Genomic DNA, 26153 nt, shown 5'->3' on the forward strand with positions numbered 1-26153 from the left:
ACGCTCACTGCTTCGCATGGGGAAAACAGGTACACAGTAGATAAACTCAAACCCAATTCTTTGTCTCTATTTACAAATATGTAGAGACCAGTGGTCTTCTGGGCTGGGACCACATCGAAGCACAGAGACTCTCCGTCAGGTTTTTTTTTTATCCCATGCATGTGTATTTTTTATCAGAGCAGTCCTCTGTAGAGGGTATTAGGAAGCCTGAGACTTTCCCCCTTATGTTTCTGACCACTCCTTAATCCCACACTAACATGACTACATCCCGTGATGGTACAAATTGTTGACGTTACCTGAAGTGCAGGTTGCCATTTGGCCGTCTTCGTTTCCTGGGGAAATCTGTGTATTAATGAGCTTTGTTGTTTAGAATTACTCTTAATTTTCTGCCAAATTAAAAAGAGATGCGTGTCCCCTGATTTCCATGAAGTCATAATCCGGAGTGAGTATTTTTTGGTTACTTTAAATCTCCAGTTAGTGGTCTGTGTGGTCACGGACTTATTGATCAGACCCTGGTTAATATTTGAAGCTGATGTTGGTATTGAGTAACCTGTTTCAAATACCCGAGGCATGATTTCTCTCTGTCTAAACAAACTGCCGAGATGAAATGAGCATTAAAGCCTGTCTTTCCTGTTACTGAGTCCTGGAGGAGCAGCCCATCCTTTCTCTTTGGCATTTTAATGTTTTATTTGCTCAGCTCAGTGTTACAGGGGACTGTGAACAGAGTTCAGTCCGATGCAAAACCATTTTCATTTAAGAAGATTCTCACCCCTTTGCCAGTGCCCTGTGTCTCACACCCCACCTCCAAGGTGCAGGGTTTTGTCAGGAGCTACATTTGCTATGCTGAAGGCCAATAGTTCACTGCCCCCAAAGCTCAGACCTCGTGTGGACACCAGTATGGCTGGGGATTTGATGATCAACATTCCTGGTGTCCTTTGTTCGTTAAACTAGAAATTACAAACATTTGTATGTGGTACCACATACGTGATGGCTTTGTCACGGAGCAGCAGCTGTCATGCCAAAGGCCTGTGGACATACAAAACCACCTCTCCTACATCCCAGACCTCTGTTGTGTTTTTCAAGTCTGTCGAGTTCACTGGGCGAAGGAGTCTGCCAGCTGTTCAGATCACACATACATGTGTAGAGGAGTGTTGAGAAGTCAGGTCACCTGGTTCCAGATAATTCTACCGTTTACCTTGTAAGTAAGCAAAGTTGCTTTGCTTCGGCATGGTTTCCTCGTCTCTTAGAAGGGCAGTATTTGCCTTGTTTTCCCTCCCGCGCTGAAGATCGAGCAGTAATAAATGTTGGGGTAAATTGCTTTGTATTCTTTGTCATTAGGAAGACTCCAGCCTCTGTGAGGGAATGCCCCAGAATCTTTTCCGTAAGTCTTCAAATAGGGGTCATGTAACCACAAAGCCAAGCTACCCAGAACCCTTTCTCTTTAGCGTATACCTTATGCTGGAAGCCCTTAGGGCTGAAATCACGGCTGGACAGGTGTTCAGCCATCCTGTTACATAAATCTTTCCTCTTGGCCGGTAGAGAAAATGAAGCTAATGGCCAAATGGTAAGCTTCCTTGGTTCTCTGTTTATGTGCGGGGTTATGTTGAAAGGTATTTGAAACACGTTTAGAATGTGTGTTGAAGATTTATGTCTCTGTGATGGGCAGGTCCTGCCCTAGAGGGGAGCTTCCGATGTTTTGATTGTCATTGCCAAGATCATCAGAAACAGGTGTCGTGAGCTTCAGAGGCAGGGCTGTGCAGGCACTGGGAAGCGCGATGCAATGCAGAATCACATGTTTGTCATTTTTTATTTACCTCTTGAGACTTAGTAATGTTATTCAAGAGTAGAGTATGTGGAACAGGTATTTCTTGTGCTTCCCCCTTCCCCAACAAATAAACCACAGGAACAGTTGTATCAAATCAGTACAGCATACTGCTTACCAAATCCTATCACCTTAAAAAAAAAAAATGCATACGTCTCAGACAAGTTGGTGACATTTCTTCATATGGTAAAATTTAAGTATCTTTTCGGAGCCTCATTAGATTTTGGGTAGAAGGAGGTTGCAGAATTCATCTTGTTGTGACTTGGCAGTTGAATGACCTCTTCTAGGTGACATTGGTCTGCCTTTAGAGCTGGGACCCGCCACCAGCTCATTCCTGCCCAAAGCCTTTGCTGCGTCCCACGCAGGACGCAAGATCGTGATCCCTGGAGGAGCGGATCCTGCCAAATGGCCTCTGTCCCACAAGCGTCAGTGACATGTTGGCTGGCTCTCCCCGTACGGTGTGTTCGCACTTTCTCATTCACGAGGCTGTTGGCATTTTCCATGAAGTTAGTCCCAAGAGCTTGCCCAACACAATTACTGTATTGATCCCAAATAGAGGGCATCATCTGTCCCCACCCCTCCCCACAACGTGCTTAAGGGAAAAAACTCGCTGTCAAGGACTTGGCCAGGGCCTGTGGAGCGAAATCCTCAGAGCCAGAACGGGAGCCAGCCTTATACCAGCAGCCGGAACGGCAGCTTGAGTTCCAGATCTGTGTTGGCGCTGCCAGGGGAGGCAGGCCCTGGGCCCCGGGAAGTGAGGGGCACCCCCCAGGGAAGCCGGAAAGCCTAGCCAGCCGCTGCCTGGGTTAAATCATGGCTGGCTGGCACGCTGGCCTCGGCGCACTCGTATCTTGGTCCCCCTCCGTTCCCCTCTGATTTATTTGTGTCTATAACCAAGGAAACACTCAACTGCTACCAGCTCTTTCTGTGTTCCCGGATAAGCGTGTTCCCCTTTGGGCCCAGGTTCTCTCTGAACGGAAGATGTGTAGAAGTCAGACATGAACTAGGTGGAAGGAAGCAGTGGGGCCTCATCTCTTGGGCTCTGCCGTCTTGAGGAAGCTTCTAGAAAATCACCCAAGTGGGCTTCTCTTGTTTTATCAGTCTGTGAGTCGCCCCTCTGGTTGGCGTGTGCCCGCGGTATTTGCCCCATCTTCCATCTGTAGCATGCACTGCTGGTTCTCTGGATGAAGGAGGATCCAAGCGGTGCTAGACTGTCTAGAATTCCGGACGCAGAGCGAACTGGTTATTTTTGTCTTGCTGGGAGCCAGAGTTAGGGGTGGGCTGGATCTCACATCTGCACCAAAAACCACTCCAAACCCAGAAAATGAGTCAACCTAATTAGTGATGGACTGTTCTAGCTCCCTGAGTGCAGGGGCTCTGGCCATCTCATTCTTCACTGTTTCCACATGAGCCATATGTAGCCACGTGATAGATTCTTTTTTTTTTTTTTTCTTCCATATTTATTTTGAGAGAGAAAGAGCAGGGGAGGTGCAGAGAGAGGGAAACAAGAGAATCTGTCCATACGGGGCTCCAACCCACGAATGGTGAGATCATGACCTGAGCTGAAACCGAGTTGGACACAGCCTGCGGAGCCACCCAGGCACCTCCACATGATATGTTCTCAGCAAGGGAAAATGAACATTTCGGCATCCACTGGAAGCTCTTCTGTGACTAAGATTCCTGGGGGAGAGCCTTCTGTGGCTTTGGTATGACCAGGGCTGCCCCCACCTTTGGGCTTGTCTCTTTTTGTCCTCAAAATGGGGACTCCCCATCTATGTTCTCGGTCGTGATCCAAAGACTTCTGTAACCCGAGAGTGGGCCCCCCAGGGTGGCCTCCTTTGTGCCGAGTCTCCAACATCCGCCTGGCAGCTCCCTGTGCAGACACTGAGGCTGACTCCCGCCCATCCAGCTTGTTCTCACTGGGGCGGAGCTATCCTCCCAGCCACCCCTGCAGCCCACCCTCTGTGGTCTCCCAGCCCCTCCTAGACCTTACTCAGTGCTCCGTGGTTAGCACACCAACTGCTTTTGAGTTTTCTACCCCTCTTTTCCTGCTGGGCCGCCCCATCCCCATTTTCCTCTCCTTTGAACTGGTGTGGGGGGGAGGGAGGGGAGCAGAGTGTGGAGTTCCTTCCAGGAGGCTGTTCCCCATTTGAGGACCCCCTCGTGCATTATTCTGAGTTTACTGTTGTGCCCGCTCACATTTTCATTCTCCAGTCTTCTTAGATGTCAGTTTTTTTTGAAGCCAGCTTTCATTTTCAGCAGTCGGGAGGGCAGGGGTGACGGCTAGGTTGCAATGTATTAAGTGTTTGAAAAAGAAAAGGCTTGTGCCCAGGGGCAGCCATGCGTGAGCGGTCAGTCCTGAGTGGTTTGGATTGAAATAGGCCAGGGAAAGCAAAGCTCTGGAGTCTTTGTCCAATCTTCCCCTTCCGTACCTAGGCTCCATGCCAGGCTGTGTGCCCAGCCCCCTACGGCGCGTGTTGCCTTCTCCCCAGGGGCCCTGACGGTCTCAGAATGGTGCCCCCCCAGGATACACTGGAGATTATAAGCCTCTTGCATTGAGGTTTTCTGTAAAGACGAAAATGCTGTAATCGAAAGCTCCTTGATTATAAAGAAGGAATAGAGAGGCTTGGCACAGAAGAGCCCTCGTTCTTTGGCCTACCCAGCCAGGGTCGGGCACATTCAGTCCCCCAGAGCCAGTAGGACCTTAGGCTCTCGGGGACCTTGGAGTCTGCCAGTCCAGACCATGAAAGGTCACAGCTGCAACTGCTCGCTTAGGGTGTTTCCACACCACTGCTGCCTCTCTCTGCCCCCTTGCTCTGGCTCAGGTGGGGCACCTTTGTCTCCGTTCACGGGCCGGAATGGCACCATTAGCCCTTAGCTAATTATCATTAGCCAGAGTTGGGAGCCTGGGATCTTTTTGTCTCACGGCATGGAGGGAGAGGGCTCTGAGGGGGCGTAGCTGAAACAGGAAGAGGCACTGGGATTGTGATCCGAATTGAATTCGAGGATCCATCTGACTCCCCGTACAAAAAAAAGCGAGAGGATGGCAGGAGATGCGGCGCTTCCAGGAGCTCTGGAATTTGTGCGTCCGCCCTGAGACGTGTGCGCCCAGCTCTGCTGCCGGCAAGCCAGCCGGGTGCCTGCTGCCCTGCAAGTCGCAAACAGGATTTTATTTCCCCAAGCATCTCCCGGGACCAGTGTCCCGTTGAACATCCCCGTCTGGGGCAGTTGGCCCACCACAGAATCCCCCTGCACCAGCCCAGAAGTGCCTTGACCCACCACGTTTAACTGCTCTCTCATTCTAGCTTTGAAGGAACCACCTGGCCCCCCGTGCATCCTGAGAAGGATCCAAGCCACGGCCCCATGCTGGGCAGGAAGTCAAAGGGTCCCCAGGAGTGGGATGGGCCCAGGGGAAGCAGATGATGTTCCAGGCATCTGTCCTCTGTCCCGTCAGTTGCCTCCCTCCTATTCTGACCACCTCGTTCTACCAGCACTGCCAGAAGCTTTGTTAGAAATACAGGAGCTCAGGCCCCTGAGTGGCTCTGTCAGTTAAGCATCCGACTTCAGCTCAGGTCATGATCTCACTGTTGGTGAGTTCGAGCCCCACATTGGCTTCAGGCTGATAGTGTGGCATCTGCTTGGAATTCATTCTCTCTCTCTCTCTCTCTCCCTCTCAAAAATAAACTTAAAAGTTCGAGCCCCACATTGGCTTCAGGCTGATAGTGTGGCATCTGCTTGGAATTCATTCTCTCTCTCTCTCTCTCTCCCTCTCAAAAATAAACTTAAAAAAAATAGAGGGGCTCCTGGGTGGGTCAGTCCGTTAAGTGTCTGACTTTGGCTCAGGTCGTGATCTCCCAGTCCGTGAGTTCAAGCCCCATGTGGGGCTCTGTGCTGACAGCTCAGAACCAGGAGCCTGCTTCAGATTCTGTGTCTCCCTCTCTCTCTGCCCCTCCCCTGCTCCTGCTCTCTCTCTCAAAGGTAAATAAACATGAAAAAAAAATTTTTTTAAATAGAAAGAAATGCAGGAGCTCAAGCTCCAGACCCTGGTGCATCAGGTTCAGGCCACTCCTATGGTGTTCAGAGTTTGAGAAGCCCTGGGCTGGGGCCTCCTTCCCATCCATGGCTGTTGAGAGTGTGCCAGGAGGGAGTGTTCCGGGAGGGAGAACTTGACACAAGGACCACAGAGCTCTGGTGCCTGATGTGCACTTCCCCTCTGCCTTTTCGCATTTGCATGTGGCGGTGGAATGAGGTTGAGGCTTGCCCTCCTACTCACCATTAATTCAGATCATCTCTTCTTGGGTGAGGGGCTTGGTGGAGAAACATGGCCCCGGTCGCAGCCCCCATGGGACTGGAAGCTCAGGGTCCTGCATTTCTCAGCGCAGAGACTGATGCAAGGGTTGCTGAGGTCCCAGATCTTTTCCATAATGGAATGCGGTCTCCGTGACTGGAAAGATGGGGACTGGGGACGGTGAGGAGAGAGGAAGTGGAGATGTGGAACTGACAGTCACTCTTGTTAAGCACAGCAGGTGGTCAATAAGTAAGTTGAATAAGTGGGGCTCCTGGGTGGCTCAGTAGGTTTTCAGCTCAGGCTCAAGTCATGATCTCACGGTTTCATAAGATGGAACCCCGTGTCAGGCTCTGCGCTAACATTTCAGAGCCTGCTTGGGGTTCTCTCTCTCTTTCTGCCCCCCTCCCCCTTCCCCACCCCAGCCCACGCACTCTCTCTCAAAATAAATACAAATTTTTATTTACTTATTTTTTTGCCCCGCCCCCCCTTTTTTTTTTTTTACCCCTGTCCCCAACAAATAAAAATAAAAAACAAATAAGTTGAGGGGCACCTGGGTGGCTCAGTCGGTAAGCATCAGACTCTTGGTTTCGGCTCATGTCATGATCTCACGGTTGGTGGGTTTGAGCCCCACATCAGGCTCTGGGCTGACAGCTCGGAGCCCGGAGCCTGCTTCGGATTCTGTGTCTCCCTCTCTCTCTCTGCCCCTCCCCCACTCACACTGGCTCTAGCTCTCAAAAGTAAACATTAAAAATTTTTTAAAAATTTTAAAAAGACCTCGGGGCGCCTGGGTGGCTCAGTTGGTTAAGCGTCTGACTTCGGCTCAGGTCATGATCTCACAGTTTGTGAGTTCGAGCCCCGCATCGGGCTCTGTGCTGACAGCTCAGAGCCTGGAGCCTGTTTCAGATTCTGTGTCTCCCTCTCTCTCTGACCCTCCCCCCGTTCATGCTCTGTCTCTGTCTCAAAAATAAATAAACATTAAAAAAAAAAAATTAAAAAGACCAAAGGAGTGACATCCAGAGGTCTCAAAGATCTCCTCTAACATTAACGTTGTTTGTGACATGGGGCATGATCATGGGGCCACCAAGCATGCCCTCACTCATTGTCCCCCAGAGCTCCGGCCTTGTCGACACACTGCCTGTTCATTCATCTAGCCGTTACTCCCCGAAGAGTTGCCCCATGGAGAAGAGAGGGACATGTGTGACACAAATGGAGTCCCCTCCCTGAGGCCCAGGAGCTGCTGCTGACATGCATGTGACCTTGTGCAAATCTCTTACCCTTTCTGGGCCTCAGCAAGCAGACTAAAGTGAACCCCGCTCTGCCTGGGTTTTTAAGCTCTCAGCCCCAGCAGCCTCCTGCCGCTGTCCCTCTACTTCTTTAAAGGCCAGGGGCCCGCCTCCCCCGTTCTGGGTTAGGTTGGGAGTGGGGAGCGAGCTGCCGAGTCCGGGGAGGATGTCCAAGACCCGCTAACCCGCTGAGGGTGGGACGGTCACCACGAGGCTCCCGAAGGACTCACACCAAGCTCCTCTGTGCAGAGGACGTGCTGTCGGGGCACAGCCTCCTGGCCCACCTAACCCAGCGCCTTTTCCTTCCTCCCCAGTCCCCGCAGACACGCGGAACCCTTGGGGGTCTAGGGCGTGTCCCGCACCTTTCCCATAGTCCCCACTTGCCCCAGAAGCTGTCCCTCTCCCCTCGGAGCACGGGCTATTGGCCAGAACGCTGGGCGCTCGCCCGGGGCCCTGCCACAGTCCAGCCACGTAACCTTGAGCCAGTCTTTGCGCTCGCTGGCCCTCAGTTTCCCCACCTGCGAAATGGGGGCACAGAGTGCCTGCCGCCGGGACCGGCCGCGAGGGGCGACAGGCGCGCCGGGGCCGGCAGGGCGGGGGCCTCTGCCGCTCCCGCTCCCTCGCCGGCGGCTCGGGCTCCGCAGTGACGGGGGGAGCGGCGCCGGGGAAGGAGCGCTCCGCGGTCACGTGACGCCCCCCCTCCCCGAACTGCGGCGGCGGCGGCGGCGGCGGCGGCGGCGGCGAACGCGAAGCCGCGTCCGAGCAGAGCTGCAGCGGCTGCCGCGGGCACCGGAGTGCCGAGCCCAGGACGCCCGGCCCAGGCCCGCGGGTGAGTCCGCCCCGCCCGGGTGCGGCCCGGGGACGGGGAAGGGACGGCCCCGGCTCCCCTCGGCCCGCCGCCAGGACCCTGCACCGGCGGGCGGGCGGGGACCCGGGGCCCGAGGGTCGGCGGGAGGGGGCGCGGGCCGGGTTGGCCGCGGCCGGAGGCGGGCGTGGGGGGCAGGCCTGGGCTGAGGCGGCTGAGCACCCCCCACCCCAGCCTGCCCGGCAGGGTCCAGGCCGCCGCTGAGGGGGTGCGGGTCCCACCCCCCTGCGTGGGTGGGAGTCCCGCCTGCCCTCTGCCTGGGGAGGGGGCGTCTTGGGTGCAGAGGAGGGGACGCGGAGAAGTGGGCGCGTTCCTTCGATCCCTGGGCAGGGGGCCCGGGCCTTAACGCCCCCCCCCCCCGCCAGGAGGAGGCGCTCCGGTCCTCAGAGGAGGGAAGTGGGGGTCCTCAGGGGCAACGACCCTGAGCCCAGAGGGCGGTGATGTCCTTGCTTCCCCAGGGACAGAGCGCACTCCCTCCGCCCGTGTTCCCGACCCGCCGCGGAGCGGGGCACCCGCGTCACGCAGCCGGACGCCCCCTCGCCGCCTCCCTCCCCTGGCTCCGCAGGATCAGAACACTCGGTGGGAATCCACAGGGCGGTCCCCGCGCCCCGCAGACGCTTTGGTGCCAGCCTTGGGGCGCCTGGGCTTGGGCTTGGGCGCGCGCGGGAGCGCGCGCGCGCGCACACACACACACACACACACACACACACACCAGCTCAGGAGGCGAGCGCCCTCCTTCTGTGGTGGTTAGACCCCAACCTGTGCGTGACCCCCGAGTCCTTGCTGGGGTCATAGCACAGGCCTGGGGGTGGAATCAACAAGAACACCCCACCTCTCACACATGGCACATTGGCATCTGTCCCCGTTCTTCATTCTTTCCCTCGCTGTAGTCAGAGGCCAGCAGGAAGGGCCGAGGAGAGAAGCTGGGTCAGGACAGAGCCGGAGAGAAAGGCAGAGGAGAAATGAAGTAGGAGGTGTCATTTCCTCCCAAAAGGGAGCTGGGTCCCCAGCTCTTAGCCCACTCTGCCAGAGGGCAGTGGTCCCTCCTTCCTGAGGGTGTCTGGAAGAAGAAGCTGGGGGGAAGAGGGTCTGTTTTGTAGTAATGTCAGCCAAAGTTGACCCTGAATGGGGAGAAGACAGCAGCTGAGTGGGGGTGGGGTGGTCCTGCCCAGCTGGTCCCAGAGATTCCCCCCCCCGCGCCCCCCCCCGCCACATTTCTCCATCCAGGACCTCAGCCTCAAGCAGGGGAGTGCCTTAATGGCTTCAGAAAGGATTCTGGGTAACAACTAATCCCCAGGTGGCGTGAGCACCTTCCCCATGCACAGTAGTGTTTCAGGTGGGGGTGTGTGTGTGTGTCTACGCATGCGTGCACACTGAGGTCTCCATTGCACAGATGAGGAAACTGAGGCTTAGAGAGGCTAAATAAAGTGCCCAAACTCGTGGAGCCACCTTCTGCCAGGGCTGAAGTCAACTCTCTGACTCCTGATCTAGATGGATTTGGGGAGGGGGCGGGGGTCTGTGATGTGTGCAGTGGTCCACAGGTGACCTGCTCCCTGTGCTGCTTGGGGGGGTGGATGTGCATCTGGATGGGGTGCGGAAGCTGGGTCAGGTTGAGGAGGACCCCTCCACCTTTCTTCGGGGTCCAGAACTCAGACCTTCTTCCTCTCCCAGAGCCCCCTGCTTGCTCTGCTGTCCCTTTCCACGGCCACGATGGTGTTCCCACCCTCGGACTCATAGCTTTCCTTGGGCAAAGCCTACTCCTCTTCCCTCTGTGCCAGGTTGCCTGCCTGGCAGGGGTCTCAAGAGACCCTCCACCCCCGTGAGACAAAAAGGATTCTTCCTTTGGCTTTTTGAAATGCAGAGGGGGTCTCTCTTTTTTGGCTCCAGATTGGGGGGGGGGGGCGTCTCTACTGCTCGGGCCTCAGGACCCTCAGCGTCTGCACAGGCCTGGGGTAAGGGAGTCCTGAGACCCTACTTTAGCCCCTTCTCACCTGGCCCCACCCCCTGCCCGGCTGTCGTGTTCCAGAGCTGAGAGGCCCTTTGAGGACTCCTGGGGCAGGTCTGTGTTCCACGACACCTGTCTGTCTATGGAGGCCTTTGTCCTGGCTGTCAGAGGCTGCTGAGCTGTCACACGGGCTGCACAAACAGCCGAGACCCGTGCACAGCCAGACACAAACAGACACACGGTGTGAGTCACAAACACCCCGAGACCCAAACCCGGGAACACACAGGCGCACCCAGGCCGAGACCCCCGCCTCCAACTCTGACCGACACCACAGACGCCAAGAGGCACGCCATCCAGCACATGTACACGCAGAGATGGAGGTCATTGTCAGCAAGGAGAGCCTCCTTCGAAGCCCCCATCGGACTGATAGCTGCTTCTGTTAACCCCCGCTGCGCACATGCGTGGTCCATACACACACAGGAAAGAGCACAAGAGAACCCCACGCCCTTAGAAATTAACCTGGCAGACGTGCACTTGCACCCACCCACACCCGGGCCACCACGGGTGCACACACGTGTGCATTACATCAGCTTCCTGTGTGTGGGACGTGAACTCCTCATCACCCCAGGAGGGGGTGGCAGAGGCCCCTCTGACCTCCCCCAGAAAAGCCTCACCTTGTTTTCTGTTTTACATGAACCCAGCTTGGGTGGCCCTAAGAACACTGGGAGTGTCTGGTGTTTCCCCCTCCTCTCCTCTCCTCTCCTCCCCCCATACCTGCCCGGCTGCCGAAGGAGCCTCTTCACCCTGCGGCCCCTCTGCTGTCCCTGAAGGCGCTGCTCCACAGGCCCCTCCTAACACAGAGCACACCCCAGCCCAAGCAGCCCCCCGGGGTTCCCTTTCCTTTGCCACTTAGCCAGGAAAGCTTGCCAAGTCCTGGTTTCGGCTTTGCCCTCCTGGCAAGGCCAGAGGCCAGCTGGGGTGAAGGGAGGGGAATCCTCTGAGATCCTCTGCCAGGCTGGGCCCTGGCACCCTGGCTGTACCCCTGCTCCTTGGAGAGCGGCTTTCTGAGAGGTGCTTCTGTGGGCTCTGATAAAGTCTCCGGGGCCGACCGATGCTAGGTGGGGGCAGCAAGGGGCTCTGGGCTTTGCCATTCTCATTTGGGCACTCGTCCTAGGCTTGCCAGAGTGCTGGTTCTGAGTCCAGGCCTGGCCATGCCTCTTGCTGGCCGTGCAGCCCAGGCAAATCATTTCGCTTCTCTGGGCCCTTCTCCAGCTCTGGGAGCAGCTCAGCCTGGCCAGGGAGTGTGAGGGGTGAGGTGGTAGTCCGAATGCCAACGAGGAAAGGAAGTTTCACTCTGCTGGACATCACGGGGCAAAAGGGTGTTGCTGGCTAAGGCCTTCTGGCAGATTGAAAACTAGGTCCATACTAGGTTAGGCTGGGGTCATCAGTCCTGGGACCCCCCTGGGATGGCCAACCTGGGGTCAACAGAGTAGGACCTGAGGGCAGGGGGCTGAAGCTATAGTTTACATCTGTAGGTATTTTTATGCCCCCAAACGTGCTCTATTTTTAGGGCTGAAGACTAGCAACTTGCAGGCAGTGACTCAGAGAAGGAGGAAGGGAGAAGAGGCACAGGGGTGCTCGTGGAGAGGCACCCCAAAACAGGGAGGTCCCACTGGAAGAAAGGAGCCAAACCTATGATGCACCTGCCGTGTGCTGGTACGACGGCAGAAACCTCATTGGCACACTTGGTAAGCATTTATTGAGCAGGGGGGATGTCCTAGGGGACTGGGACGGGCCCCAGGGACAACAGAGATGAGCTGGGTGTGGCATCATTCGGTCCCTCCCACAGCCCAGTGTGGTGTTACTGTGGCCACATTTCAGATGAGGAGGTAAGGCTCACAGAGGTAAAGTGCTGTGCCCACTCCACTAGTAAATACCTCTGCCAACATGAGCCACCCTCCCCCGGGGAAGCCCTTTGGAAGTCGAGGGCCTGAGGTCAAATTCTGACTGCCACTGAATAGCTGTACAACTTAGGGCAAGTCATTCCCTCTCTCTGGGCCTCCATTTCTTTATCTGTAAAGTACAGATCACCCACTCTGTTTGCCTGATGGGGTTGTTCCAAAGGTTAAGGAGACTAATATAGGCAAGTACCCAAGGCAGTGCCCAGCTCATGGTAGGTATTTGTTGGCGACTGAAAGGAGATGGGCTGGGCGTTGTCAGGAACCCAAGTCTGGTCTGTGCCGTGTGGCTTTGGACAAGTCACTTACTCTCTCTGTGCCTCCTTTCTTTCTCCATGGGACAGGGATGATGAGCCCTTGTTTGCCTGCCTACCTGGGAGCATTGTTTGTGCAGATCAGACATGATGGCTGGGAGCTGCTTTGAAAATCACAGAGCCGCACTCAGAGATAGGAATGCACAGAAAAACAAACGCCAGAAAAACGTGAAGAAAGATCTATTTTAAAAAACTTCAAATATTTTACTACAGCAAGAAAAAACAAGCCTTTTCTTCAATGTTTTGGGATAGTGGGAATTTTTCCCGTAACTTCACATTGCCAAGGCAGTTGGCATTGCAATCACGGGAGATGGGTGGTCTCCCCACCTGGGGGAGTCAGTGCCTGGCACGCAGTAGTCAGTCAGTGGTAATGGCAGCTATTAATGGAATTAGGAGTTGCATAGTGATAGGGGGTGGGGGTGTTCCTGGGGCGTGACTGGCTACGGTGTGAGAGGTGGACATCAGGTTTGGCGGAGTGGAAGGTGTGTGTAGGGATGAGCTGGAGTCTGGGTATGGAGGGCCTTGAATGCCAGACTGAGCAGTTTGCATTTCCCTGAAAGCCAGTGGGGAAACCATCAGAGGGGCTGGCCGAACCTTCCGTGGGCAGGCCGTGGGTACCTGCTCACCAGTCAAGAAGGAGGGACTAGCCTGGCACCATTCTCTGCCCTGCCCACTGTGTAAGAACGGCTCCACTGCCTGGTTCCCTGCATCCCATTTTCCTCGTGTGTGCCAGGGAGCATCGTCCATCCCCGGGACAGGCGAGAGGACCAAGGAACCGACTGCTCAGGGAGCTAGGGCATTGCCATCTGTGCTGGAAGTCAGCAGGCCCATGTTCCCCCTCTGACCCCACCCCACTAGCTGAGTGATCTCAGGCAAGTCACTGACCCCTTCAGGCCCCCCTTTCCATCTGTAGAATGGGCGGATGCAGTTTCTGCCTTTCTAATGTGGCTCCAATGAGACTTGAGCGGGTGACCGTGCTATATGAGGCTCGGGTGTGTTGTGTCTCTTGGGGGAATTGTGCTGTTTCTTGTAACTACCTGTTCCTCAGGCTCCCCTGAGGATTTGGGGCAGCTGGGATTTGGGGTATACAGTGGGTGAGGACAGACTCCTGAGCCACCAGAGAGGCAGTGACCTGCTCAAGGCCACAGGAGCCACCTGCCTGTCACAGCCAGGCTGTTGTGGGGAATGGAAGGGAGACACATGTGGGTCCAGCCCTCTGTTCTGCTCCTGAGTTGTGGCCCCAGGTCTGTGAGGGAAAGATACCCCGAACCCCTGCTCAGAGGACAGCCTTCTCCAAGGTCCTGATCCTCTAAGTTAGGGCTTTCTGGGTGGGATGGAGGCGGCTGATGGAAGGTGACCTTGGGAACTTTTCTCTTGTGCTGCCTGCACACTCAGTGCCAGAACTGCTGAGGCAGACCCGATCCCTCCGTTCGCAAAACTAGGGTGTGTCATCTACCTGCAAGGTACTGCGAGGACAAGGCCAGCCTCGCACCCTCCTGCCCCTTCCTGATCTTGGAGGTCCAAAGAGAGGCCATCCGCTCCTGGCAAACTGCTGTGGGCTCCAGCCTCATCCCGTTCACCACCTGCTTCCACCTGAGATATTGGGGCTTTTCCAGGTGCATACGGGTGCCCTCTCAGCCCCTCCTCCAGGGCTTCAAGCTCCCAGAAACAAGACTGGACAGAGTCCCTGGGGCAGAGCCTTCACCTCTCCTAGTCACCAGGCAGGCCCCCAGACCTCCCTGGCTGGGGAGGTCTGGCCCTTTGTGGTCTTCTGATGGGCAGAGAAACCTGGGACCTGTCTCCTACCCCTGCCCTCATGCTACATTGTCGGGGCCTGCCCTGTGTCAGCCAGGGTGGGAACTAGCTGACTGGCTCAGGGATTCCAGGAAGGTTCTGGCAAGGGAGAAGCAGAATAGAGGCCGAGTGACAGAACACAGGTGGGGGGAGGCATTAATTGAGCACTTACAGATGTGGGGCTCAATGCTGAGCACTTTTCATGGATCTCATTTAATCCTCAGAGTAACCGTTATTGGGTCCACTGAGGCTCAGAGAAGTTAAATAGCCTGCCCAAGGTCACTCAGCTGGTGTGTGGCTGGAGCTGAGATTTGAATTAAGGGCTGTCTGACTCCACTCGTAACCACTTTGGCCTACTGCATGTAGAATTAGATGGGGCTAGGGGAAGGGTGCAGTAGAGAGGGGAAGGGATAGTTCTGGGATAGTTCTGGGCAGAGGCAGGGATGGGGTACAGACTCGGGCTGTCCCCACACTTTGAGAACATGGCCCTGAACCTCCCAGGTCCTCCTCCCTCTTTTTCCCTTTCCCTGTGGCCTGTAGCTGAGGCTCAGCACCCAGGCTGGGTTGGGAGAAGGGATGAATGAATGGGGAGATTTGTTTGCAGAGGCTCCTGGGGATGTACAATCCCGCAGACCCTGGCTTCTCCTGGCCTGTGTCTGCATGAATTCCCAGCTTGGAAACAGAAATCCTCAGCATCAGAGCTGGAGAGGAGCCCATGGGATCAGCTGGTCCAACCCCCTTGTTTTACAGATAATAATTATTATGATTATGCCCGATGGTAGCAATTCACAAAGGGCTTTCACATCTGGGTTGCCTCTTATGCACGCCAGAGCCCTTGAGGCCCGAGGAACTCGGTGGTGGTTGTTATTCACCTCCTTGCTTAGCGGCTGAGGAAACTGAGGTTTAGAGCAGCCAAGAGATGGGCCCGAGAGCACAGAGCTAGCTATGCTACTGGACTCCAAACCCAGATCTCTTCTCCCCCGTTGCACCATCCTGGGACCCCTGAGGCCCAGAGCCCACGTGGTATCCCTCCAGGACCACCTCTGCGTTAGGGGCAGGGCAGGGGGCTGTGTCTTGGGGGGCTGGTTCCGTTCTGAGAAGTGTGGAAGTGGGCAGAGGGCAGGTATCAGGGGAAGCTCTGGGTCTCCCAGTGATGCCCGTCTTTCTCCCTGTCTTGGGAACACACTTTCCTTCTCCATTCTGAGAGTGATAGACTGAGGGGCAGAGCTGTTCCCTGGAGGCCTCTTGCCCGACACGCCAGGCTGCCCCAGAAAATCAGACTGAGAAGGTGCCTTGGAGAGCCCTCATTATACAGAGAAGGAAACCGGGCCCAGAGGGATGGGGACCTGCCCATCGTCACACTGAGCCAGTGATCCAGTGGCAGAGCTGGGCCTAGGACCGGGGTCTCATGACTCAGTATATGGCTGTGCTAACACATGGCCAGTAACAGTACTAAAGACAGTCCCTAATTATTGAATGTCTACTGTGTGCCAGGGCTGAGCACTTGACGCTGAATCCTAAGAACAAGCCTATGAAGTACTATTATTATCATTACCATCCCTTTTACAGATGAAGAAACTGAGGTTCCAAGAAATTTATGAAAATGGTCAGAAGTCACAAACCAGAAAGTGACAGAGGTGAGGGTTCCAGCATAGGTCCGTCTGACTCGAACCCATGCCAGTGTTAACCCCTATGTGTAATGTGATAGGAATAAACTAGGTTTTATCTTTCTCTTTGTTCATAGCCAAACTGGGACATCATTCGTTCATTCATTCATTGCGCATTTATGGAGCACCTACCATGCTAAGGAAACCAGGGAGCTCATCTGGAGTCTGAGACGGGGAATTGAGAGTCACAGATGAGGCAGTGAGATTGTAGGTCTCCAAACATTCCTAAACTCCCCGCCTCCACGGCTGCCTCTTCCCCCTCCTCCTGCCCCCAATCCAGCCACAGACTGTGCATTTTTCAACCTCTTTCCTTGTCCTGCAGCTTGCCTATGGTGTAGTTGCAGCCTGCTTTACGCTGTGGAAATGGGGGCATGACTCAGCAGGGGCTTCTGGATTTTGCACATCCCAAAGAAGACTCTGCTGACAATGGCATTGGCAACCACGAGCGTGCAAGCCTTCCGTGGGCATAAGGCACTGGGCTAAGTTCATTCTCTGCGCACGTCACCTCTTTTAAGGCTCACCACTGCTCTGTGAGCTACCAGCTAGTGTATCTCCATTTTCCGGATGTGGGAACTGAGGCTTAGAGTCACACAGCTCAGGGATGAGCTGGAGCTCTGCTCTGTCCGGGTCTCATGCCTGAACCCTTACCTCGTGGCTCACTCCGCCCTGTTCTGTGTCCAGGCTCTGTGCTCAGGCTGTGTGGTTTTGCATTTAGAAACCTGGTTCTTGGAAGGCAGGGCTTCAGCCAAGCAGTAAGTGTATATTAAGCACCTACCGTGTGCCTTAGGGAAGTGCTTTGTGAGGCCAAATTTTGTAAGGATGGGGAGATAGGAGTTCCTCTGTGAGGGGTCGGGAGTCCGGTGCAACCGCCCCATCCCAGTCCTGAAGTACAGGAGGCTTTCAGGCCTCCAAGTCAGGGCAAGGCAGCATGTGCTGTTTGAAGGGCTTTCTTCTTGGCAGAGTGTCCCTGAGAGCGACTCACAGCAGAGTTAAGACCTCAGAGGGTCTTCACAATCACTTCTACTTCTACTACCCCTGGGGCAAGCTGCTTAGCCCCTCAGGGCCTCAGTTTCCTGCTCTGTGAACAGGGCGTGATAATTGCATCTAATTTGCAGGGTGATCATTAGAACTGAACCAACCGGAGTGCGTGGTACAGGGCCTCGGGAACTAGTCGTTGCTCCTACTGAGCTGGGGCATATGCGTGTGTGATGGTGGCTGAGGTCTTCAGGGGATGTCAGAAGCTGGCCCTGCTCTGTTTACAAGCCTCAGTTTCCCCATCGGTCATGGTTGCCGTATAACTCTTGCATGGTCTGCATCATGGGGCTTTTGTGGGGATCAAAGAGGTCCCAGAGCGCGTAGGTGCGGCCCTGTGATCTGCACATCGAGAGAACGGGTCCCGGGGAGAGGGGGCGGCGGGAACATGGTGGGCGGCGGCGGTACAGGTGCAGCCATTGTGGCGCGCAGGTGTGCCATTGTGGGTCGGGAGAGGCGCGGCAGTTCGCTCTGGGGAGAAGGGAGACGGCAGGCTCTAGGACCACCTCCGCACAAGAGAAAGAGTGAGGAGTGCGGGGGGCTGGTGGTGGCAAATGCACAGCCGAGAAAACAAGACGGTCCTTCCGGGCGCCCTCAGGGTCTCCACTCGCCCCAGGAGAGACGCCCGGGGCGCTGGCCCGGGGCGCTGTCCCTGGTGCTGGAGCCCGGCTGGCCCTCACCCTGAAGTTCCTGTGATGGCCAGCTGAGGGCGTCCGGGACCGCGGCGGACTCCTCAGGCCCGATTCAGAACACTATTCACAAGCGCATTCTTTACTTTCCTAACGGCATTCCTAGATAATAAGCCTACCTACACACCCATTTCAAAAGCCAAACAATATAATGCCCTAAGAGAAGTAAAAGCCCTCTACTTCCATAGCTAAATACCCTGGCATGATCACACCCCAGGACCTAATGGAGTAACCAAATGCTTGCACCTGTGTGATATGTATGTGTAACCTTTACACTTAAGGGCAGAAAAATATTATAACTATACCTGATTATTTCTAGTTCAGAGTGGCTTCCAGTAGTTGCATCTTTGGAAGACTCAGTATGTATTAAACCCACACTAAAAAATACTCGCATGTAAACCAGAGTTAGGTTCTAGGAAGGGATAAACAGGCCTTTCATCCACGTGAATGTCTGCAAGGATATTTGATGCATGGCAGGTCTTCTTCAGGTGGGACTCTCCTGACAAAGCTCTCCTGGTCTCTACCCACTGAACGACAGTGGTCCCTAGTAATTGCTAAAGAGCAAAACCACCCTCATGTATTTCTTTAATGCCCTTTAGGGGGCAGAACCACCCCTGTTGAGAACCACTGTCATGGTGAGGACCTTGGCCAGGTGAAGAGGGGTTCACAGAATCCCAGAGTGGCTGGGTGGGAAGGGCTGGCACTTTAGGGAATTGTCAGGGCATCCTGTCCCCCACCTTATTTTTTTTCTATTTTTTTAAAAGTTATTTATTTTTGAGAGACAGAGGGAGAGACAGAGCACGAGTGAGAAAGGAGCAGAGAGAGGGAGACACAGAATCCGAAGCAGGCTCCAGACTCTGAGCTGTCAGCACAGAGCCTGATGCGGGGCTTGAACTCACGAACCGTGAGATCATGACCTGAGCTGAAGTCGGCGTTTAACCGACAGAGCCACCCAGGCGGCTTTCCTGTCCCCCATCTTAAAGATGCACCAGCGGAGGCTCCAAGTGGGAAGGGTTTTGTGCTAGGACACATGAGTGACCAACAGAGCTCGGCGGGGGGAGGTGGGGGCTGCAACCCAAGTCTCCTGCCCCCAGTACAGGGTTTGGTCAGCCCAGCTGCCCTGGGTGGAGCTCTGGGCATCTAGCAGTCTTCCTTCCAGTTCAGCCTACCTGAAAATGGGCAGAGAGGGCCATGCCATTAGCAGGGGGGGCAGGAGAGGGAGGCTGGCTGGATTCCATCTTATAATATGTGAGAGGGGCCTCGGCCTCCCCTGTCCTTGGGGATGCAGCAGTTGCATGGACCACCCCCGTCCACCTCCCCCAAAGCCATCCTCTCTCCAACCTCTATTTCTTCCAATAGTTAGCTGGCCACACCGTGTGTGTGTGTGTGTGTGTGTGTGTGTGTGTGTGTGTGTGTGATATGTGTATGCACATGTGTCTGTGTGTGTATGTTGTGTGAGCATAATGTACTCTAAGTGCGTGTGCATGTATCTGTTGTCATTGGTGTGTGTTCACAAACACACAGATGTGTATACAGATGCAGCCACAGTCAGTAGGTGAGTGCACACTGATTTGGGGCCTGTGTGTAAGCTCAATTTGACCTTTGTGTATATGTATGGAGGTGCTTTGCGATGTAGGGACTGACGTTTATGTAAGCATGTCTGCATGCATTTGATCTTGATATGATCTCTATAGGTGCACGCTAGACGTCTCTGGGCACAGTACAAGGGCGAGCGTACGTGTGGCCTGGTGGAATTTCTGTGCAGGTGTGCATGCAGCCGTGCCACCAGCATTGTCTGTCTCGTCCATCCCCTATCACTAGTGCCTGAACAGCGTCAGTAACACAGTAAGTGCTCAGTGTGTATTTGTGGAGTGACTGAAGGGAGAAAGAATTACCCTCATGGTTGTGTCTGTTTCCAGAAGGGCTTTGCTCTCAGGGACCCTCCAGGCACACAGTCCATATGGTGAACAGAGACACATCCTCAATGGTGGGGGTCTGAGTGGAGGCATTTATTCTGGCCATTCTGGCCAGGCCAGGCCAGATTGTCCTGGTCTCTGGTGGGGACACTTTGAGTTCTCAGGAACCCACTGAATGAGACAGAGGTCCCAGAGCCAGGACAGGGCATGGCTAGGTCAATAACCTCACTAGGAAGCTGCTCTCCAAGCAGCTTCCTCCCTTCACAGGGCCTTGGGACTGCCCCAGGAGACTCCTCTGGGAATTCAGGGTTTATAGCATCTTGGGATTGGGTAGGTGTGGCTTGGCCAGAAAAGCCATGAGCTAAGGATAATGATGCCTTGAATCCATGGAATTATCTAAAGGCAAGTACATTTTTCCATTATTATGTCTTTAACCCATCAAAATGAGTGTGGGTGTTTTAACAGATGAGCAAACTGAGGCCCAGGGAGGAAAGCTGATTAGTGTGGAGTGACACAGGAGGCTGCATGGCTGGGCAGGAAGCCCAGGACCGCCCTGTCTCCTGCCCAGGAGGTTCCAGGCAGATATCCTGAATGGGAAACAAGAATTGACCCCACCAGCTCCATCTGGAGGCTGGGCTGGAGATCTTCCCAGGAGTCTGCCCCTCCCTATGCCCTTACATTTCCCTGCTGAGGGTTGAGGAGGGGGAGTTGGAGGCAGGTAGGTGGGACTCCCAGAGTTCAATCAGGGGTGAACTTGGAAAGGGAACTCTGCACCCTTCCCTCCTCCTTCGCACAGTCTGGCACCTGTTTGAACAACTTGGGTGCAAATCTAGGAGGCCCAGAAGAGGAAGCTTCCGCCAAGGGAGGGCCTGAACCCTGGGGGGAAGCCTGGCTCTGGTTTCTAGGCGAGAGGCTGGAGGGAAAAGAAGGGAGCTCTGTCCGACCTCAGAGATGGCAAGGACTTCCCAGTGCCAGTCAGGGAGCACTGGGTCCGTGCTGACCTGAGAGTATTGAGTTCTCAGTGGAGGCCAGGTGTCTGGGGGGAGCGGGGGGGACGTTAAATAATGTGTTTGAGGTCACACAGCTAGGAAGTGTCAGAGCCTGGTCCAGCGCCTCAGCGCCCACGCCCTCACTGCACTGCCTCTGTGTATGTCTGTGTGTCTGTCTGTCTCGGAGGTTATTTCACTTGCCCACACATAGATCTGTCCCATTCTTTCCAACAGCTGCATGGTATAAGTGGACCTTAATTTATTTATCTGGTTCCCTCTGGATGGTCATTAGTTTGTTTTGGAACTCCTACTAATAAATCTTTGCTAACTCTACAAAAATGATGACTTCGTGTAGTTCAGCCTAAAGAACAACGAGGCTGCAGCCGGTGTTTTATTTAACCAACACATGCTTTTCAAAGGCTCTCTGCAGTGCTTTAGAACTATCAATGTAGTTAATCCTTGGCAAAACCCTTTGAAATGGGTACTGTTATTTTTGTCATAAACCCCATTTGCAGATGAAGAAACTGAGGCACAGAAAGATTAAGTGACTTGCCCAAGGTCACCCAGCTGACAGGTGGGAGAGCTGGGATTTGAACCCTGGGAGAGTTGATGAAGATCTAAGCACCTGCCTCCCTGTCCCTTTGTCCTTGGCCATTCCTCTTCAGGCTTACACGGTGTGATGTGGCAAAGGGGTAAGTTCTCGGAAGTGGTCTTGCAGTTTAAAAAAGTGCATTTAAATTCTGCTGTTGCTGGAGGGACCAGAAGCCGGCCAGGGAGTGTCCTGTGCGTCCCTGGCTGAGGGAACGTGACCCCCACCCCCACCCCACCCCCAGCTCTTGCCAATGAGGCAGCTGCAGCTGGTCAGAACCCAAGAGGCTGGAGCCCACACTGGGCTCTTTGTCTTCGGTGGGAATCCTGCAGCCCCCACAACCCCTCTCAAGGGCCCACTGTCCCAGCACCAGCAGGGCCTCCCGGGGGCCAGGCCCGGCTGGGAAACTTGGCACATTGGACATTGCTTGGCCACCCTGCCAACTGGAGATGCAGAGTCCACTCAGAAATCATTCCCACTGAAAAGACAGACTGATGAGGCTGAGGGCCATGTCCAAGGGGGCACAGCAGCCTGGAAAGGCCTGGAGTCTTGGGCCCCAGTTCTGGCGCTCTGTATACCCCACCATGGCCCAGGCCCAGCTCCTGGTCCCCATCTCTCCCAGCGCTCTGGGCACCCCTGCTGCTGCTACCGCTTAGGAAGAGAAGACTTCCTCCTCTTTACGCCAGCCTCTGTTCTCCTAGGGGCTTGCCCCTCAGGAGCCCTGCTGGACTGCCCTGTGGGGAGTGGGCTTCCTACACTGGCCTGGGCTGGTCCCTCCACCCAGGAATCTGTGGGCCTGCCCAGAGCAGAAGGGGCCCAGCCCTGGCTCCAGAGCACCCTGCCAAGAGGGAACCAGACGCTCCTCTAAAAACCGAACCAAAGGGATAGTTCTAGGCACAAGAGAATCTCCTTTGCCCTGCCTGGCTTCTGAACAAGGGGCTCTTGAGGGCTCCTCTGCCCATCAGAGTGTGCAGGGAGAAGGGGCCCAGGGTGGGGGTAGGGTGGGGGCGGGGGGGATCTGGGGGCTGACCCCCCAAGAGAAACATAATTACTGTGAACCAAGGTCTCAGTTTCTTCATGTCTGAGATGGAGAGATCCAGCACACCACAGCCCTCTGCCTGAGTGAAGCTAACTGTGAAGGTCGATACCCAGACCAGACATTTCCCAGGGGAAGCTGGGGCTAACTGAGCCCTGGCCCAGGGCCCAGGCAGAACCATTCCTGAAAGGCTTCTGAAGAACCCCTCCTACCCTAACTCCCTGCCCTATCGCTGTACCCTTGGTCGTCCTTCCCCCCCTTCCCCCACCGCATCTGTTCTGTGCATTCCCTTAATCAGAAAACCCCACAGAAAACCTCAAGACTCTGAGGGCCTCCCTGGGGTGATCCTTCCCTCTTCGGGGGCCAGAGTGGGCATTCTGGAAGGGGTGGGTGAGTCCTCGGGGCAGGACCAGTGTTCGGTGCCTACTGACACATCTTTTTCTGGGGGTGGCAGAGACTGCTTCCTGCAGGGTGGAACCCTGGGCTGTGAGCTCTGGGTGAGCAGCAGGCAGAGGAGAGGCTCAGAGCGTTTGTTGAGTGAGTGACCTGCTGTAGGACTCAGAGCGCAGTTCCTGGTCGGAAGGTTGCTGAGGGAAGGAACCTAGTGGGGCATCTCTATTCCTGCCCCCCTGCTTCTCCTCCTCACTGGGCAGTGGGGGGCACCTAGGAGAGGGGGGTGAGAATGGGCAATAGAAGGGCATTCTGGAGACTGTTCCTTCCTTCACTCATCCGTTTGTGGCAAGAGCAGAGCGGGACTCTTGTAGGAGCTATTTATTAAGCATTTCTTGTGTGCCAGGCCTGGGCTGGAATTAACTCATTCCATCACCGTCTGTGTGTGTGTGTGTGTGTGTGTGTGTGTGTGTGTGTGTGTGTGCTTGGAGGGTGGTTCCATTTTACGGGTGAGAAATTAGAGGTGCAGGGAGGGCAGGGACGGCAGGGACTTGCCATTTTGACCCTGGATTCCTGGATTCCAAGTTCTTGACCCGGCCCACTGTGAGCCCCCCCCTCGTGATGGCGGGGGACAGATCCGCCGGCACAGGCCAACGCCTCTAGGGAGATGGAACAGGGTGTCGCCCCCAGAAGAGGGTCTGCGGCTCCGTGCGCCCCTGATCTGAGGGGGTGGAGGGTCCCTTCCCCACGGAAGTGCAGTCCGCCCCGCATCCCCCATCCCCCCTCCGAGGTCCCCGCTCGCTCGGAAAGTCCCGCGAAGCCCCCGCCCCCGGCCCGCGGGCGGCGCGAACAAGCGGCCCTTTCTGCGCGCGGCGGCCCCCGGCAGCTGGCCCGTAGCCCGCGGGGGCGCGGACAATCCCGGGGCTTGTGGCCGGGGCGGGGCGGCCCGAGTTGCCAAGGTGACCCGGGCGCGGGGAAGGCGGCCCCGGCGCGGCGCGGGCGGGCGGGCGGCGGAGGCACCATGAGCGGCCGGAAGCGCAGCTTCACCTTCGGGGCCTACGGAGGGTAGGTGCGCCGGGCGGGGGCGCCCGTGTGCGCGCGGTGGGAGCCCCCTCCCCGCGCCCGGCCTGGGGGTCGGGTGGCTCCGCACTCGCGAGTTTGGGTTTGCGTGTGAGGGGCGCGCTTTGGCGGGGTGTGTGTGTGTGTGTGTGTGTGTGTGTGTTTGCGCGTGTGCCTGTGCGTTCCAGCTGGCAGCCCATGGGCACGCGTGGGCACGGTGGGCTGCTCAGTGCGTGACAGCGCTTACGCATGTGACTAGTGTGCGACCCGCCGGCCGGGCCTGTGTGTGTGCATTCTTAGGTCAGGGGGAGGCCCTGCAGGAACCCCCACTTGACCTCTGAGGTTGCTGGAAGGAGAGAACTTGGAAGCCATTAGCAGGCGCATGCCCACCCTAGGACACCCGGGCTGCCCCTATCTCGTGCCACCTGGCTCACAGGAGCCTTCTCCTCCCGGGGGTTCCTGGCCGTCGGGGCTTGGAGAACTAAGGCTGGGGAGGCGGAGTGGTGGCCGGTCCATCTTGGGGGTCGCTGTCTCTCCTGACCCCAAGCGGCCACATCAGAGGAGTGTTGGGGGGATTGTTGCCTTAGGCAGGGATTTTGTAAATTGGAAGAAGGACTGGGCAGAGAGACTGGGGCTGGGGCCCCTTCCCTGTCCGGCGGAGTAGTTGCATAACCTCCCGCCAGGCCCTGCCTCCTTGTGGTCAGAGAAGCACACAGGACTCACCTTTGAGGTGCAGAGCAATTGGAGGTCACACCTATAACACCACCAGTGCACAACAGGTGCTCCTTGGGCTGTAGGGGTTGTGTTCAAGGTGCCACCCCTTGCCGAATGCCCAGCCTCCAAAGGGACCCTGGCAGAGAGGCTGGGTGGGGTGGGGGATGGGAGGGCTGCCCTCCTTCTCAGGGGCTCTGCTAGCCGCTAAGCAATGAGAGGAGCCTGGGCCAGCCTGAGAGTCCTGGTCAGCTGACATGGAGGGGCACCCCGGTTTGTGGAGCTGGGTTCTGTCGTGGGAGCTTGGGCAAGGCCTGGCCTCTCTCGCCTCACTTTCCTTGTCTGCAGATCATGAGCTGATCCCTAAGGAGACCCCAGCCCTGCCTCCCCAGCTGGCAGAGTGGTTTGGGGCCCCTTCCCCATTCTCCTCTGGCCTCTGGGCAAGAGGCAAGAGTTGTTTGTTGTCCCAACAGCTGCCCAGCCCCTTGGCCCTCAGCTGGGCAGGAGGGTGGAGCTCTCTCCAGCCCTCCCCCCCCCCACCCAAGGTGCCCTCAGAAGGCAATGTCCACACCTCTCTCTGAGGCTGGACTTGGAGGGATTTGGGGGAAACAAAGCCTGAGCTCCTGGGGTTTAAGGTCTTCCTCTGGCTCTGCTTTGAGGGGCAGGGTGTGTGTGTGTGTGTGTGTGTGTGTGTGTGTGTGTTGGGGGTGGGGTGGGAGAGGAAGCTCCTCGTGAGCTCCTGCTCTCAGATCCCCAGGCGTTTGTCCCCTGGGTGAGTATGAGTGAGCTCCAGCTCCGGGATGGAGGCAGGCTGCCAGGAAAGGGGGGTGGTTTCTTCCTGCCCACCGTAAACCATAAACACCCACACCCTTCAATCCTGTCTGGAAACACTCTAAGTTGGCCTGTGCTGCACCCCTACATCTCTGCTCTGACCCCAAATTGCTTTAGTCACTGTCTCACTCCACTTATTCCAAAACCTCCCACACTGACCCCCACTTCTGCTGCTACCCCACTCTCTGGTCCTGGGCCCCTGCTCCCCGACCCCTGTGCCCCCAACCCTGCCTTTATTCCATACTCTCTCACCCCACACCTTCCCATGTCCCTAATCTAACATTGGGGCCCCTGCAGCCTATGGGGGATGGTGATAGTGCATCAGACACCCAAGAAGCAGTATCTCCTCCAGGCCCTTCTGGGAGGGTGGGGGGTGAGTTGGGATTGGCCTGATGTGCTAGGCAAGGCTGAGTGGGAAGGGACTGCCCCCTCAGCTGCTGCCCCTCTTGCATGTATGTTTCAGGGTGGACAAGTCCTTCTCCCCTCGCCGGAGTGTGTGGTGAGTACTGGGGGCTCTCAGGAGGGGTTGGGCTGCTTGGCTGGACCTTGGGAACATTCCCAAACCATTACCACCCCCTATAATGACAGACCAGACCCCACCAACCCTTCAGCCACCCTCTCCAGGTGACGGCGTGGACGGACCCCCTTACCCGTTCTTCCCCCACCGATCTTCTCCTACAATTCTTTCTAGAGCTCCAACTTGGAGTCAAGGCAAATCAGGTTAAATATCAGCTCTGCCCACTGTCCAGGTGACCTTAGTGATTCACTAACCTCTCTGAACCTCAGTGTTCTCATCTGTGAAATGGGGACTAAAATGCCTACTTAACAGAGCGTAAAATTGTAAACAAACAAACAAACCTAAAAAAACAAAAAACAGGGCCTGGAGTACTGAAGCCCCTCACCAAAAGTGCTTCCTTCCTTCTCTATTCCTTCCCACCTCATGGCTCCTCGGGGGGTGGGGGTGGGAGTGCCCTT

General features: G+C 55.9%; 1 protein-coding gene across 1 annotated transcript in view; it reads left to right on the forward strand.

The window, feature by feature from the left end:
* Positions 1–23557: 23557 nt before the first annotated feature.
* RAP1GAP (RAP1 GTPase activating protein) overlaps positions 23558–26153 on the forward strand; it is a 50907-nt gene continuing 48311 nt past the window's right edge. The window contains 2 exon segments of the mRNA XM_058718741.1: positions 23558–23642; positions 25642–25677. Coding sequence (XP_058574724.1) covers positions 23599–23642; positions 25642–25677 — 80 coding nt within the window. The 5' untranslated portion in view covers positions 23558–23598.

This window comes from Neofelis nebulosa, chromosome 2 (genome assembly GCF_028018385.1).
Source record: "Neofelis nebulosa isolate mNeoNeb1 chromosome 2, mNeoNeb1.pri, whole genome shotgun sequence".
Lineage (NCBI taxonomy): Eukaryota > Metazoa > Chordata > Mammalia > Carnivora > Felidae > Neofelis > Neofelis nebulosa.